Source organism: Trichosurus vulpecula, chromosome 5 (assembly GCF_011100635.1).
Source record: "Trichosurus vulpecula isolate mTriVul1 chromosome 5, mTriVul1.pri, whole genome shotgun sequence".
Taxonomy (NCBI): domain Eukaryota; kingdom Metazoa; phylum Chordata; class Mammalia; order Diprotodontia; family Phalangeridae; genus Trichosurus; species Trichosurus vulpecula.
Genome location: NC_050577.1, coordinates 15,280,685 through 15,294,499, shown reverse-complemented (window position 1 = coordinate 15,294,499; position 13,815 = coordinate 15,280,685). Strand labels below are relative to the sequence as shown.

The following is a 13,815-nucleotide window of genomic DNA, read 5'->3' as shown; positions in this document are numbered from 1 at the left end:
TCTAGATGACTGCCGAAATCCTTTCCAAGTTTCAAATTCTATGATTCAGTAAAATACCACACCTAGTCAAATTATAGGATGGACTAGAAAAGTGAGTAGCCAAATTGTAACACTTTTGTTTCCTTAATTTTCAGTTGAGAAAAAACCTAGCTGCTGGTTTTGAAAAAGCTAGAGAAAAGACCTCATTTTGGCTGTTTATCAGACTCTCCACAGTAGCTATTTTACACCTCTTTATTCCCCAAATGTTCTCCATTACTTCCTCCTCCTTCCTTCCATTGATCCATCCATCACCACTAGCTGTCATCCTATCACACCCTTCCCTTTCATCAATAAACTCCTTGAGAAAGCCATTTACAACAGTGGCCTTCGGTCCCTTTCCTCCCACTCTCTTCCTAACTGTCTAGAGTCTGGCTTCTGACTTCATCATTCAACTAAACCTGCTCTCTCTGAAGTTACTAGTGAACTCTTAATTGCCAAATTTGACCTTTTCTCAGTCCTCATCCTTCTTGACCTTTCTGCCACCTTTGACACTGTTGATCGTCCTCTTCTTCTGTATACATTCTTCTGTCTAGGCTTTCATGACACATCTCTCTCCTAGTTCTACTAATTCTCTGACCTTTTTCATTCTTCTCTGCTGTATCTTCATTCAGGTCTTGCCCACTAACCATGGGTGTCCCCCAAGGCTTTGTCTTGGGTCTCTTCTCTCTCTGCCATTTGCTTCAGGATTTCATCCTGTCGATTCAATGTCGATTCAATTATCATCTCTATACTTATTCTCATATCTGTTTGTCCAACCCTAATCTCTCTTGGCCTTCAGTTTTACATTTCCAACTCCCTAGTGCACGTCTCAAACGGAGTCTTCCATTTGTTGTTTACGTTGCTCAGTTGTGTCTGACTCTACATGGCAAAGATACTAGAATGGTTTTCCATTTCCATCTCTTGTGTATTCCCATTTTATAGATGAGGAAATGAGGCAAATAGGGTTTTAAGTGACTTGCCAGGGTCACACAGCTAGTAAGAATCTGAGGCTGGATTCGAATTCAAATCTTCCTGACTCCGGGACCGCTGCTCTATGCACTGAACCACTTAGCTGCACATACACATCTTAGCCCATACACAAATTAAACTCAACGTGGCCAAAACTGAGCTCATTATTTTTGTCCTCAAACTTTCTCCCCTTTCTGACTTCCTTGTTCCTATCAAGGACACCGCTATCTTCCCAGTCACCTAAGCTCCCAACCTAGGTGCCATCCTCAATTCCTCATTCTTTTTTGCCCCCCTCCCCATCCAATATATTGATGAATCTTGGTAATCCTACTTTTGTAGCATTTCTGGCATGTTCACCCCTCTGTCCTCTGACCTAGCCCCCACTCCGGTGCAGACCGTCACCACCTGATACCTGGGCTATTGCAATAGCTGCTGTAGGTGGCTGTCAAAGTGATATTCCTGAAGTACAGGTTTGGCCGTGCCACCCCCTAGTCAGTCACTGAGGTTGTTCCTTCTTGTGTCCAGAATCAAATAGAAAATCATCTGTTTGGCTTTTAAAGCCCTTCAGAACCTGGTCCACCCCAACCATTCCAGTCTTCTACTTTCACTTCCCTCCACATATTCTGCAAGCCAGTGACACTTGCTTCCTCTCTTTCCTCACAAATGACTCTTGCTATCTCGACTCTGGGCCTTTCCGCTGGCCATCCTCCCCCATACTCGCAAAGTCTAGCCCTCTTCTCCTCCTCCTGATTCCTTCAAGTCTCAGCTAAAATCCTACTATCTAAGATGCCAGCACCTGCCTCCGAGGCTAGCACTCTTACAGCTTGTGTTGGTCCTTCTTCTACAGGGTCATTTTCATGTTGTCTCTCCCACTAGATGGTGAGCCTTCTGGAGGGCAAGCACTATTCTTGCTTTCCTTTCTATCCTCCACACTCAGCACAGTTCCTGGCACATTCAGTGAGCTCTTAGTAACACCTTTTCATGAATTCATTTACATCATAAATACTTTTCTTCAAAGGTTATGATCCCTGGTGCCTTTCTTTGCCCCTAGATAACTATCATTCAGTTCTTCTCATAGAGTAGCCTTGCTAGTCTGTAGGAAAACAGAACTTTGGGGAAGTCTTTTTTTTTCATGCGCCTGATATTGCATCCTGTTCCTCATAGCTTCAGATAACTGTTTAGCCATATTCAATTTGCTTTTTGCTAATCAAAATCAAGTTCTGTTACATTTTTCTTAAGGAACTGAATGGAAATTTCTGCAAAAAATTGTTTGTTTTAAATTTTTACTCTATACTTTTAGCAGTCTTTCTCCAGAGTTTTAATTATGTAACAGCTCTCTCTGGGTCATTCTTAAAACTTGCACTTTATACTCCTGGGCTGGAATTCCAGAGCATGGTAGCCACCCTTGGATTCTAGGGGTAACCCTGTGGCTGTACTTCTGATGCTGTAAGCCCACAAGCCATAACCAGTATTCTTCTCTTTAACCAGAAGCCAGTACTCTTAGTTAGCTTTCAGCAAACGAGCATTGACTAGGATGGCATAGGAAGAACAGTTGATACAAGACATTCTCCCCCATATTGTGGAATATGCTGTTGCCCCAGATATAATGTCCATGGAAAAATGGCTGCAAATATAGGGAACAGTGGTAATGAGGCCCACGTGTGGCAAGAGATAACTCATAACTGCTGGTATTGGAAATCATTTGTGTTTCTGTAGAGTACTTTTAAAGTGTTTTTCAAAATATTTTCACTGCCATTAAGGACCAAAATGTTATTTTTTAAATATGTTAAATTTCATTAGTACTTGGTTCAAAATCAACTTTGTATGAATGGTTTTCTTTTTATACATTTGTACTTTTAGTGTTTTCCCCCTACCATTTTCATTAAACTTCGAATTAATTCTGGAATTTTAAAATTGTTATCAAGGGAAAACAAATGTCTAATGTGCCAGGCAGCTGTTATTACTGAAACTGACTGAAAAATTTTGCAATCAGTTTATGCATGATGACTGTGATGCTTTTGTCAGGATCCTGACATTTTCTATCTTGTATATATACATTGATTTAATAGTGAATGGATGAAAAAACTTAAGTATTATTGTGTGCCAGGGACTATGCTAAACTCTGGAAATACAAATATGACAGTAAAGGTAGTCCCTACTCTAAAAAATTTGTATCTTAATAGGGGAAACCACATACACAAGAAAGTAGTACCTGCATGGGAGGACTGATCAGAAAGTTTAAGCGATTGTGTGTATATGAGGCCATAGGGGAGTAGTTTGACATACTGCCCCTCTAGGACCGTAGCAGAATTGATTTGGTCATGGTTCTCAAACTGGAGGTGATGGAGGGGGATAGATAATCAGGATGGCCAGATGGCAAGATAGTTGATCACTCAATGGAAAAGATGACCAGGGTAGGTCATAAAGTAGGTAATAGGTAATAAAGTCAAACATGACTGAGACCTGCCTGAAATAGTGGGCCAGGTAGTATAGTCACCAGCTGAGATGGGATAGGAGGGAAAGGCCAGGAGTTCAAGAGATTAAAGGGCTAAAACCGGGGCAAAGTTTCTGGCTGAGAAGTAGATAGTCAATAAGAATTAAGTAATTAGCTTTAATGACGTGAAATAATTATTGGAATTAGATAACTTAAATTGTACAGTTTCTACTGTTCGTTGGCTATAAGGAAAACACTCAATTTTAACAATTTTGTCCATTCATTTTAGGTGAAAGGCTTTGAACAGATGTGGAAAGATGTTGACGACAGAGAAAGGGGTTGTGGAGGAATGGTTGTCAGAATTCAAGGTAATGTTTACTGTGTAATAATGTAAACATACTAGAAATAAACCTCACTTCCAAATTAAATTAAATTTTGCTTGTGACATCAGCAAAACTAATTATCTGTTTATGAGTGTGCTTAGAAAATTCCTATGAACAATTGTTTGGGGTTCCCCCCCCACCCCTTCTGGTTCAAAATAAGTTGATTTGCTTTATTTTTCTCCTACTTATACCAGAGTTATGCTGATGCTAGGAGTAATCACCAAGGGTGAGGAAGTCTTCATCTACAGTCTGGTTAATTCTGTAGATATACTCCAGTGATGTTACTGGCCACACAACAATAGAAAGAAAGAGTTCCCTCTTCCTCCTGCCTGCTTTCTCTCTGATACTTAAATTCTTCTAATAAGTCATCTAGTCCCCCTGCCCTCCTTCCCATCAAGCCATGTTCTCTAAGTCTAATTCCTATGTCTGTATAGTAAGCACAATGATATATGAGTGGAACCAACTATAGAGGATGTGTATTGCCTGTGATTGCAACAAAAATCTGCATAAGTAAGTCAATAGTCAGTAATAGTCAATAAATATTTATTAAGCACTGACTATGTGCCAGGCACTGTGCTAAGTGCTGGGGATACAAAGATAGTCCTTATCTTCAAGGATCTAACAAACTAATGGAAGAAAACAACACATAAAAACCAGCTGGGTGAGAGGGGAGGGATACTAAACATGGGCTGTAATGACATCCAAAGGAGTTTAGCGAGGCAGGAAATGAGAACATGACTTGCTCTGTGACCTTTCTAAATGGAGGATAGGGAGGAGCCCAGGCCAGGGAGTCGGGGATGGGTGGCACGAGGGTTTCAGAGTTGATGTGATCTTGCAAAATGATCTTGAGACCACGATGACATCCAAGAGTGCAGTCAGTAGAAAAAGACCAAAATCAATAAACAAATTAGAAGAAAAATTAAGAATGAGAAGATTTGGCATTTCGTTGAGAAAACTCCATCTTGACCTATTTAAATGAGCTGTTGATGCCAAAAAATGAGAAATGGATAAAGAAGTAGACCAACACATATTATCACTCTTTCCTAAGGGACCATAACCAGTGTAAACTACTTGACATAAAGAGCAGAACAAAATTATCTTGAAATTCTCCCAGCAAGAAAATGCTCAATCTCTCGGCCAAATAGACATCTGGAAACTGAGGATAACACCAGTTCAGAATGTATACTTGTTTTAGAATCTTAGGGAGGAGGATGAGGGTGGGGGTGGCAGGGTGGGTTAGGAGCAGTATCATAAAACAATAAGAGAAGGCTATTGCAACTTCTGGGTCATGTGAGAGACATGATAGAAGACTAGATTTTTTTTCTCTGACCTCTGACTTCTCAAACCTCTCCAGTAAAGAAATTATGCACCAAAGATAAAGCAACTTCAGCTATCTCCATGGTCTGAGGTATGCAGAACCCAGAAGAAGGTTAAAAAAATACCCTTCAAACCTATGAACTGGTGCTCATTGACCCTAAGCTCACTCATCACCTCTCCCTCACCCCTCAGGCTTCTGCAGCCAGGCTGGGCTAGTAGACAGAAGGACACGACCCACGCTTATAACAAAATCCACCTCCACATTCAGCAAAGTTGCAAGCTACAAATTAAGTCCTCCCAAATCAATAGTATTTCTATATAATAATGACAAAACACGGAAGCAATATAGAAAGGGAAATTTCATTCCAAATAACTACAAAATGCGTAAAATATCTAGGAATCAACCTCCCTAAGCACCTAAAAGATGCATGTAGATTCAATTACAAAGTACTCCTTAAAGAAATAAAGAGCATCTTTGAGTGGAGAAGTATTCAGTGCTCATGGCTGGGCTGTGGCAATATAATAAAAATGATAATACTGCTGAACTTAATTTGCACTTTTGATGCTATGCCAATCAAATTACCAAGGGAATACTTTGCAGGACTTGATAAAATATCTAGAATATCAAGGGAAATGATAAAAAGAAGTAAATATGAAGGGACTTCTAGACCTCAGACTGTATTGTCAAAACCATGTGGTGTTGGTTAAAGAACAGAGAAATAGACCAACAGAACAGACTGGACAAGGGAGGGTCAGAAAAAAAGAATTCGAGAACCCAGTGTTTGATAAAGTGGAAAACATGAGTTACTGAGGGCAAAACTCCCTATTTGATTAAAACTTCCAGGAAAACTAGAAAGTAGTCTGGCAGAAATTAGGGTTAGGCCCACACCTCACACCCCACTCTATAATACATTCTAAATGTATATTTGACCTTAATATTAAAGATCATGCTATAAAAAATTAGAAAAGAAACATATATACCTCTCACAGCTATGGCTAGGAAATGTATTCTTAACCAAAAAAGGGATAGAAGCAATTACAAAAGATAAAATAGGTAACTGATTATTTGAAACAGAAACTCTTCTGCCCAGGCAACATTAATGTACTGAGGATAATGGCTAGGATAAGAAGTGGTCAAGTGGGGGAAAAATCTTTATCAGATTTCTCTGAAAAGAGTTTGGTAACTGAGATATATAAACAATGTGTGTGTATCTATATTTCTAATAGCCATTCTCCAAGAGATAAATGGTCAAAGGGTATCAATAGATCAGCAAAAGAACTGAAAAGTACATGAAAAGATGTACATGAAAGTACATGAAAAAATGATTCAAATTACCACTCATAAGAGAAATGTAAATTGAAATAACCCTGAGATTTCACTTCACACCCTGCAAATTGGCCAAAATGACAAAACATGGCAACAGTCATTGTTGGCGGGGTCGTGAAAGGATAGGCACACTGGTACATCTTTGGTGGAGCTGTGAAATGGTGCACCCATTTTGGGAAGCAATTCAGAATTATGCAAATAAAGTGACTAAAAAGTCCATACGCTTTGACTCTCTTATTGGGCTTATACCTCAAGGAGGCCATCAGTAAAAAAACGGTCCCCATATAATCCAAGACATTTATAGCAGCACTTTCTGTGGTAGTGAAGAATTGATGCCCCTTGATTGGGGAATGACTAGAGAAATTGTGGTACATCTGGACAGTTTGGAAGATAATTGTACTGTAACAAAGAATGTGTGTGATGAATACAAGAAAGCCTGGAAAGATCTCTGTGAACTGATGCAGAGGTGATCAGAGCCAAGAAAATAATCTGCACGGTGACCGCAGCAGTGCGGATGGAAAGAACAGAGACACACCCAGGATACAGCTCCAGCAGGACTCCAATGAAGAGAGATGAGAAGATACCTCCAACCTACCCCTTTGTGGAGGCAGGGTCATGTGAGCCCACGTTTTTGGACTTTTTCACTGAATTGATCAGTTGTGCTGATTTTTATCTCTAAAATTCGTCATGTGGGATGGCTGTCAGGGATACGTGGGGTAACTGTAGTGATATAGGAAACATAAAATAGCAATAAAAACTAATTAAAAAAACAAGAAGAAGCAGTGGAGAAAAATCAGTTATTATCTGTAAAAGAACCAACAACCCATCCGATTCAAAGCCACCACCTTTTAGGCTCCCTGCCAGCAAAGTTTCTCTGTGCATATGCAAAAATAAAGGAGACTCCTTGGAAGATATATCAGCAGAGATAACTGTTCCTCCTTTTGATTATTAGTATTAAATGAGACATAACAGAAAGATGTATGTTTGACAAAAGCATTTGCCATTGTCATGATGGATGGTCAAACAGCGTCCAGATGGAAGAGGGATTCCCTCTAAAGGGTGAGGTCTTCCATTTTCTCTTATTTGCAACTTCATTGTGCTGTTTGCATCAAGTCCATGAATATTACAAAGCCAGATTCACTAAAGGGGATTAGGCTCACCTACCTCTAAGCCCATAGGAGGGTCTGTTCTGTCAAGCTGGTCCAATTATATGTATATCTTACATAAACACTGCATCTGGAAAAAGAACTGGGACCAGAATGGAGCAGGAGAGCAGGCTAGATTGCCTTTGGCAAACTGAGTTGTTTTTGGTCACTTTGTTCTTCTCTCTGAAACAAAGGCCCATCTTCTTAACAGTATTCCTCCAGTGATGGTATGTATCTTTGAAGCATGAAGTCATAGTCTCCTAAGAATTAAAGTTGAATGTTGCTCAAGAAGCAATGGAGAGGCATGTGGTAGGCATGAGCACACTGCACATAAAGGATTGTGTAGAAGAGGCTGTATATATAGGATCTCATCAGAGAAGTGCAACCGGAGGGGAGAAAATAGGTTGTACCTATCACTACTGGACCAAAATTGATGGACAGCCTGTGTGCTTCCATTGATACCCATTCACAATTTGCAGGTGGCCCCCAACACTGCAGTACTGGCTTGAACTATAGCAAAATGTAATTGGGAAGATTTTAATAAAAGAAATAAAATTACAATAAAACACAGATGTGTTACTATGTGGTTTTCTAAGTCAGCGTGCCCAAGGGATTCATCTGTATGAATTAGTAGCCCCCATTTCTATTTGAGTTTGGTCCCACAGATCAAGAGGAAGGATCTGGCACATTGGGTGGAGTCCCTATGGAGGATTTCTGGTGGGGCAGGCACCAGGACTAAGTAGGCGATGGTCACAGACTCATCCAAGTTCTAAAGTATGTCTTCCCTGGATTATACCCCTGGTTGTGGTCGGATAATCCAGAACGTTATATACAGTCCTGGAGTTAAGAGTTTGTCTATATTTTTAATTGCTTAGCAAAATCTTATATATGCCTCCACTTTGTGTGTGTGTGTGTGTGTGTGTGTGTGCGCGCACGTGTGTGCGTGTCTGTGTGTGTGCGTGTGTATGTCTGCATAAATATATATAAACATTCTCTATGTTGTTAGAGATATGATTAGTTTTTATTTTCTGCTTCAGGAATGCTTAATGTGTAACTGAATTAGGGTTTCTTGGCATTAGCTAATGTGGTACAGATTGCCTGCAAGTGCTCTGTTTGTACAATGGACTATTAGACTAGTCAGAGGATTTTCCTGTTTATTGGAACGGTGACACTTCCAAACTTCAACATGGCCGTCTATTCATCTATTTTCATAACAGAAGCAACCATCAATACAAACAATTGAAAACTAGGAATCATTCCCTCCTTTGCTTCTCAGACACTACTCATCTGTCCTGGACTCATCCTAGTGAACAAGATTCTAGCCCTGAGTCGTGTCTGGAAACAGGCCTCCCTGTGTTCTGGAGGGCAGAGTTGGTCTCCTTTTATACCCTTCAGGCCACATTTATTCTGTGGAGTAGTTCCTCTCCCTGTGATGGCACGAGGAGGCTCTTTGAGTAGGTACTGGATACCTGACCCTGGCACCAATGGAGGAGGAGAGTGTATGGATTTACCACCTTTCAGAAATCATGTCTCGCCTTTTTTATACATTCTGATTCCAAGTTTTGCATTCTAGGAACAGTAATTTTTAATTTAGAAGTTCTCTTTGTGTAGACACTAAACTATTGTTACATGTTAATAAGGTGTTAAAAATGGAAGCTTCATTGAAAATTGAAGTGTAGTTCTTACTAGTTCAGTGTAATCTTTGGCCTTTGGCCTTTCTGTTGTTCAGCTTACTCGTGTTTGTGCTGCAAGGAGCTCTGACTATAGCTCTACACCATGACCTCATTGCTCAGAGGAGCTGGGCCCTGCCCTGGCCCTGGCCAGTTAAATGGTCATGAGGGTCAATCTTCCCCATTCCGCAGGAGACCCTGGTAGAGCCGTTGCTACCATTACCTCCGGAGTCTGAGGTCATTGTGTAGTGCTCCTGACTACTATGCCTGGCCCACTTCTGGGGGATGTGGATCACTGTTAGAGGGCTTCTTCTCCCCCAAGGCCTGTCAGTTTGTTTTTCCCTCAGAAGAAATTAAGGTAAGAGAAAGAGGGAAAGGAAGAAATGCTTCTGATACTGATACTGATGTTTTGGAGAAAATTACAAGGCCATAAAAAAGTAAAAAACAATTCATTTTGGATAATTTTAAGAAGAGAGAGTCATGAAAATTAATCTCACTTTATTAACAATACTTCAAAATGTTAAAATTATCTTTAGTTTCATTGTAGTTTGTTAGAAAGGACAACAAATATGCTAGATTATACTTTAATTCCATTTTGGTCAGTTAAATACAGGGCAGGAGAAATTGGACTTATATAGTAAGTAGCCCCTCCCCTTCTCTCCCCTCTACTCCTCTCCTCTTCTCTTCTTGTGAGGTAGATGTTGGAGGGACATAAAACAAATACGTATTAATTGAAAAAAATTATCATTCATTTCAAAATGTAGGCATGACCATTCCTCCAAGCCCCCAGTAAACTTCAGTGACTCCCGGTTAGCTCCACTCCTCTGCATGGCATTTAAAGCTCTTCACCATGTGTCTTCTTCCTCCCTTTCCAGTCTTCTCAGACTTGACTCACCTCCCTGTGCTCTGTAAGGGAGCATTCTGGCTGGCTTGTTGTTCTGGAGGAGCTGGCATCACCCCCCTCCAGGCTTTTACTCTGGCTGTCTCTATCCCACACCAGCAGCACCTTTTCTCCCTCCTCACTTTGGCCTCCCAGGCTTCCTTCAAGACTCAGCTCAAATCCCTTCTTCTGCAGGAGGCTTTTCTTTCTCCGCTTGCTAGTGGCTTTCCTTTCTCAGATTGCCTTCCATCTATTCTAGATGTGTTCGTGTGTGTGTGATGTATGTACCTTGTTATTTGCATGTTGCCTCCCCCATTATAACATGAGCTCACTGAGGGCAGGGACTGTCTGTATCTTCCTTTGTGTCCTCAGTGCTTAGCACAGTGCCTGGCATAGAGCAAGCAGTTAATAAATGTTTATTCACTTACTCACTTACTCATACCCTTTGTATGTTTAGTGGTATTTGAGTAAGATTACAGATTGCTTGGTTGGTTGGTTGTTATCTTTCATTCTCGAAGAGGACCAAAATGACATCGCTATGCTATAGTCAAGTTTTAGTGTGTCTGACTGTGGCTGCTCAGACCAGTATGAGCTTGGAATGCTCTACCACAGCTTAGGCACGAATAGTCTGTGTGAACATTTGGGGTGAATTCTCTAAATTTGTGCATCTCCCATTTCTTTTGAGCTATTTCAGTTCTGCTTTGCTCATAGAGCACAGCACCTTCTCAGATGCGGGCACGCCATGCTGAGCGGTCCTGTGCCAGTGTCTCCCATGTCACACAATCAATTCCAAAGCTCTTGAGAGAGATCTTGATCATAGAAAGTAGGTAACGAAAGATACCCTAGAGTTGGTATTTGGTGGTAAAGGGCTAGGATGGCAAGGAATCCTGGGGAAAGGATAGTCCAGAGTTGAGTTTGTCAGTTATAGGGAGAGAATAAAGGGAGGAAAATGAGACTAGAGAAGGGCTCATGGACTGGGAGAAGAAGGAGAGATAGAAGGACTGGAGATCACCATGAGTAAGAGGCTCAGGCAAACAAGGCAGGGCAACAGCAGAAGGCCAGAGAGGAGGCGGGCAGCAGTGAGATGGAGATTGTGGCGGCCATCCCCGAAGCTGACTGAGGCGGGGAGGACAGATGGCTTATGGGAACTGAGGGAGCTGGGCTCGGAGGGGCGTCTGCATGCTCACTGAAGTCAGTCCAGACTTTCCGCCTTGTGGGCACCCTCCGCTTGTCGCTCTCCTTCACACCTTTCGACCAATGCCTCGGCTCTTCTTTTCCCCTCCACGGCAGCCCTTGTCTCTGTCCCCTTCTGTCCACCCGCACTGCCACAAATTCAGGCTATCTTCACCTCCTCCCAGACCCCTGCCATGGCCCCCAATTGGCCTCCCTGGTTGTGTTGCCTTTTTCTTCTCTGTGCTTGCCACAGCGACCATTTCCCTACTCAGCAAGCTCCAGTGACTCTCTGTTGCCTCTAGAATCAAATGCCAACTCATATCAGGAAGACCCTTGCACCACCCAACTCTACCTTTCCAGCCTCTTGCTGTTTGTCCTTAGTTCTTGAAGAGGACCATAACATCAGGGAGGTGATGCCATGACGTGCAAATGAATTAGATTTAAGTGAGGGAGGGCCGTGCAAAGTCACCAGCCTCACTCCTCCAGAGCCATCTGGGTCCGGTGGCCAGATATCTATCAGGATGACTGGGGATGGCCCAGGATGTAGTGGAGAACCCGGCCTTTTCAAGCTAAGGTCTTTAACAGGTCTCAGTTTGACTGATTAAGGCTTAATAAGAAATGAGGCAAAGAATGGCCTCTTTAAAAAAAAAATAGTTCTGGGAGGGGAACATCCTCAGGGTTTCTGGCCAAAACAGACACAATTGCTATTTACATTCATTCTGTGCCAATCTGAGTAAAAAATTCCAGGAAAATTGTTAACTTTCAGAAATAATTAAAGAACCAATTTCTTGCCTCTTACCTTGGTTCCTGCAAATGAAAAACCGTAGGAAAAACTGGTAAAATGTGCATATTTGTTTTGCTAGACTATGCATTTGGTTGCAAGGAGTGTTTTTTTTTTCAATTGTTCAAATGGCTGGGACCAGTGGAAGGTTGAGATGATACATGTAAAAATAAATGATTCTTTTTTTAAGACGTGGCCAAAGATCAATCTCCAGGGCAGATGAACACGTGGTTGTGGCCTCTTGTCAGGTAGAATGTGGTACCTATTTATTGTGATGATATTTGTAGGTAGGGACTCGAAGCAAGCTCTTTTTTGCCTTGGCTAATTTTGTATATTTGTATTTTTTTCCTTTCTTCTTAAAGACCAGCCTTAACCCCAAATCACTCTGGCTCTCCAAAACACTCTAATTGATTGGCCAATAACAGGTCTTGGGCCAGGTCCAGCTTGTTACACCCTGCTTCCCTTCACAAGCTTTAGGAGCTAGCTGCTTTGGCCTCCTTGTTCTTCACACCCACTAGTCTAACTCCTGTCTTGGTTCCTCTGGCCTGGCCTTCCCCCTACTGAAATGCACAAGGGTAGCTCCTGTGCCGCTTCTGGCCCCAATTACCTTGTCTTTACTTTTGTGTGTCTTTTGTACATATGATGTTCTTGTTTTCCCCTTTATAAAATGTAAGCTGCTATAGGGCAGGGACAGTGCCTAGCATAGAACTTGACACATAAGGAGGGCTTAATTCTTGCTTATTTGGGGTAGGGGTTGAGGTGAGGAAACTGAGCTAGCAGTGCTGCTTGAGAAAGGAGGGAAAGTAATGTGGAACCTGGTTGACTATTGCTCCCGAGATTCTGGACCAGGTGATACAGACAGATGGATGGATCCCCCTTAGATTGGGAGCTTCTCCAAGCCGGGGTCTGTCTTTTGCCTCTTTTTGTATCCTCAGGACTTAGTACAGAGCATGCTGTATAGTAGGCACTTAATTAGTGTTAATTGACTGACTGAGATGGAGTGAATCTTACAAGAGGAGAAGCTGTTAATGATGACAGCGAGAGATGATGAAGTCAGGTAGGAGCAATGGAGAGCAAGGAGGAGGTTTCTTCTTCCTCCTGGCCAAGTGTCTTGGGGAGCATGAGAGCACACGTACCCAGTACAGGAGATGGGAGACAGGCCATGATTACATGATGGCAGCATTGTAAGAGGAAGAGGTCCAGGATGAAGAAGAATTTGTAAATTATAGAATGAGGTTCCAGAGGGTAGGATATGGGGAAGAGGGTGGGGCAAAGCCGGTGGAGTTTAGTGGAAAAGAGGATTTTGCCTGTGGCTATCATTGCTTGTGTTAAGGACAGAGTTTGTTAGCCATAGGGAAAAAAAAATACCATTTGACTAGAGCTCCTATGATACAGGCCATCTTGGACTGGGCAGCTTGGTTGGGACAAGTGTAGTGCTAATGAATTACGGAGTTATGGTGCTGAAAAGTGTTCGTGGATTCTATTTCCATGTTTGACACAGTCAAGCTCATGTCAGACACTGCTTTAGAAAGACATGCCTTTAGTTCCAAGGAGGATCTCTGAAGGGCTAGAGTGGATGGATCACTACAGAGGCATGTCCATTACATGAAAAATAGCTCAAAAGTCTAGATTATCTTAATGGGGAAACCATTAAGCATGCATAGAATGAATGAGTGAATTTTTTATATAAATAGGACTTCATAATTTGTTTTTGTATT

The 13,815-nt window shown here is 41.8% G+C and overlaps 1 protein-coding gene across 3 annotated transcripts in view; it reads left to right on the top strand.

The window, feature by feature from the left end:
* The window catches only part of FAM126A (family with sequence similarity 126 member A), a 100,223-nt gene that overhangs the window by 40,636 nt on the left and 45,772 nt on the right, over nucleotides 1-13,815 (top strand). For all 3 annotated transcript variants that reach the window (XM_036760220.1, XM_036760222.1, XM_036760221.1), the window contains exon 2: nucleotides 3,711-3,789. In XM_036760220.1, the coding sequence (XP_036616115.1) occupies nucleotides 3,739-3,789 (51 nt within the window). In that variant the 5' untranslated portion in view covers nucleotides 3,711-3,738. The remainder of the gene's footprint in view (nucleotides 1-3,710; nucleotides 3,790-13,815) is intronic.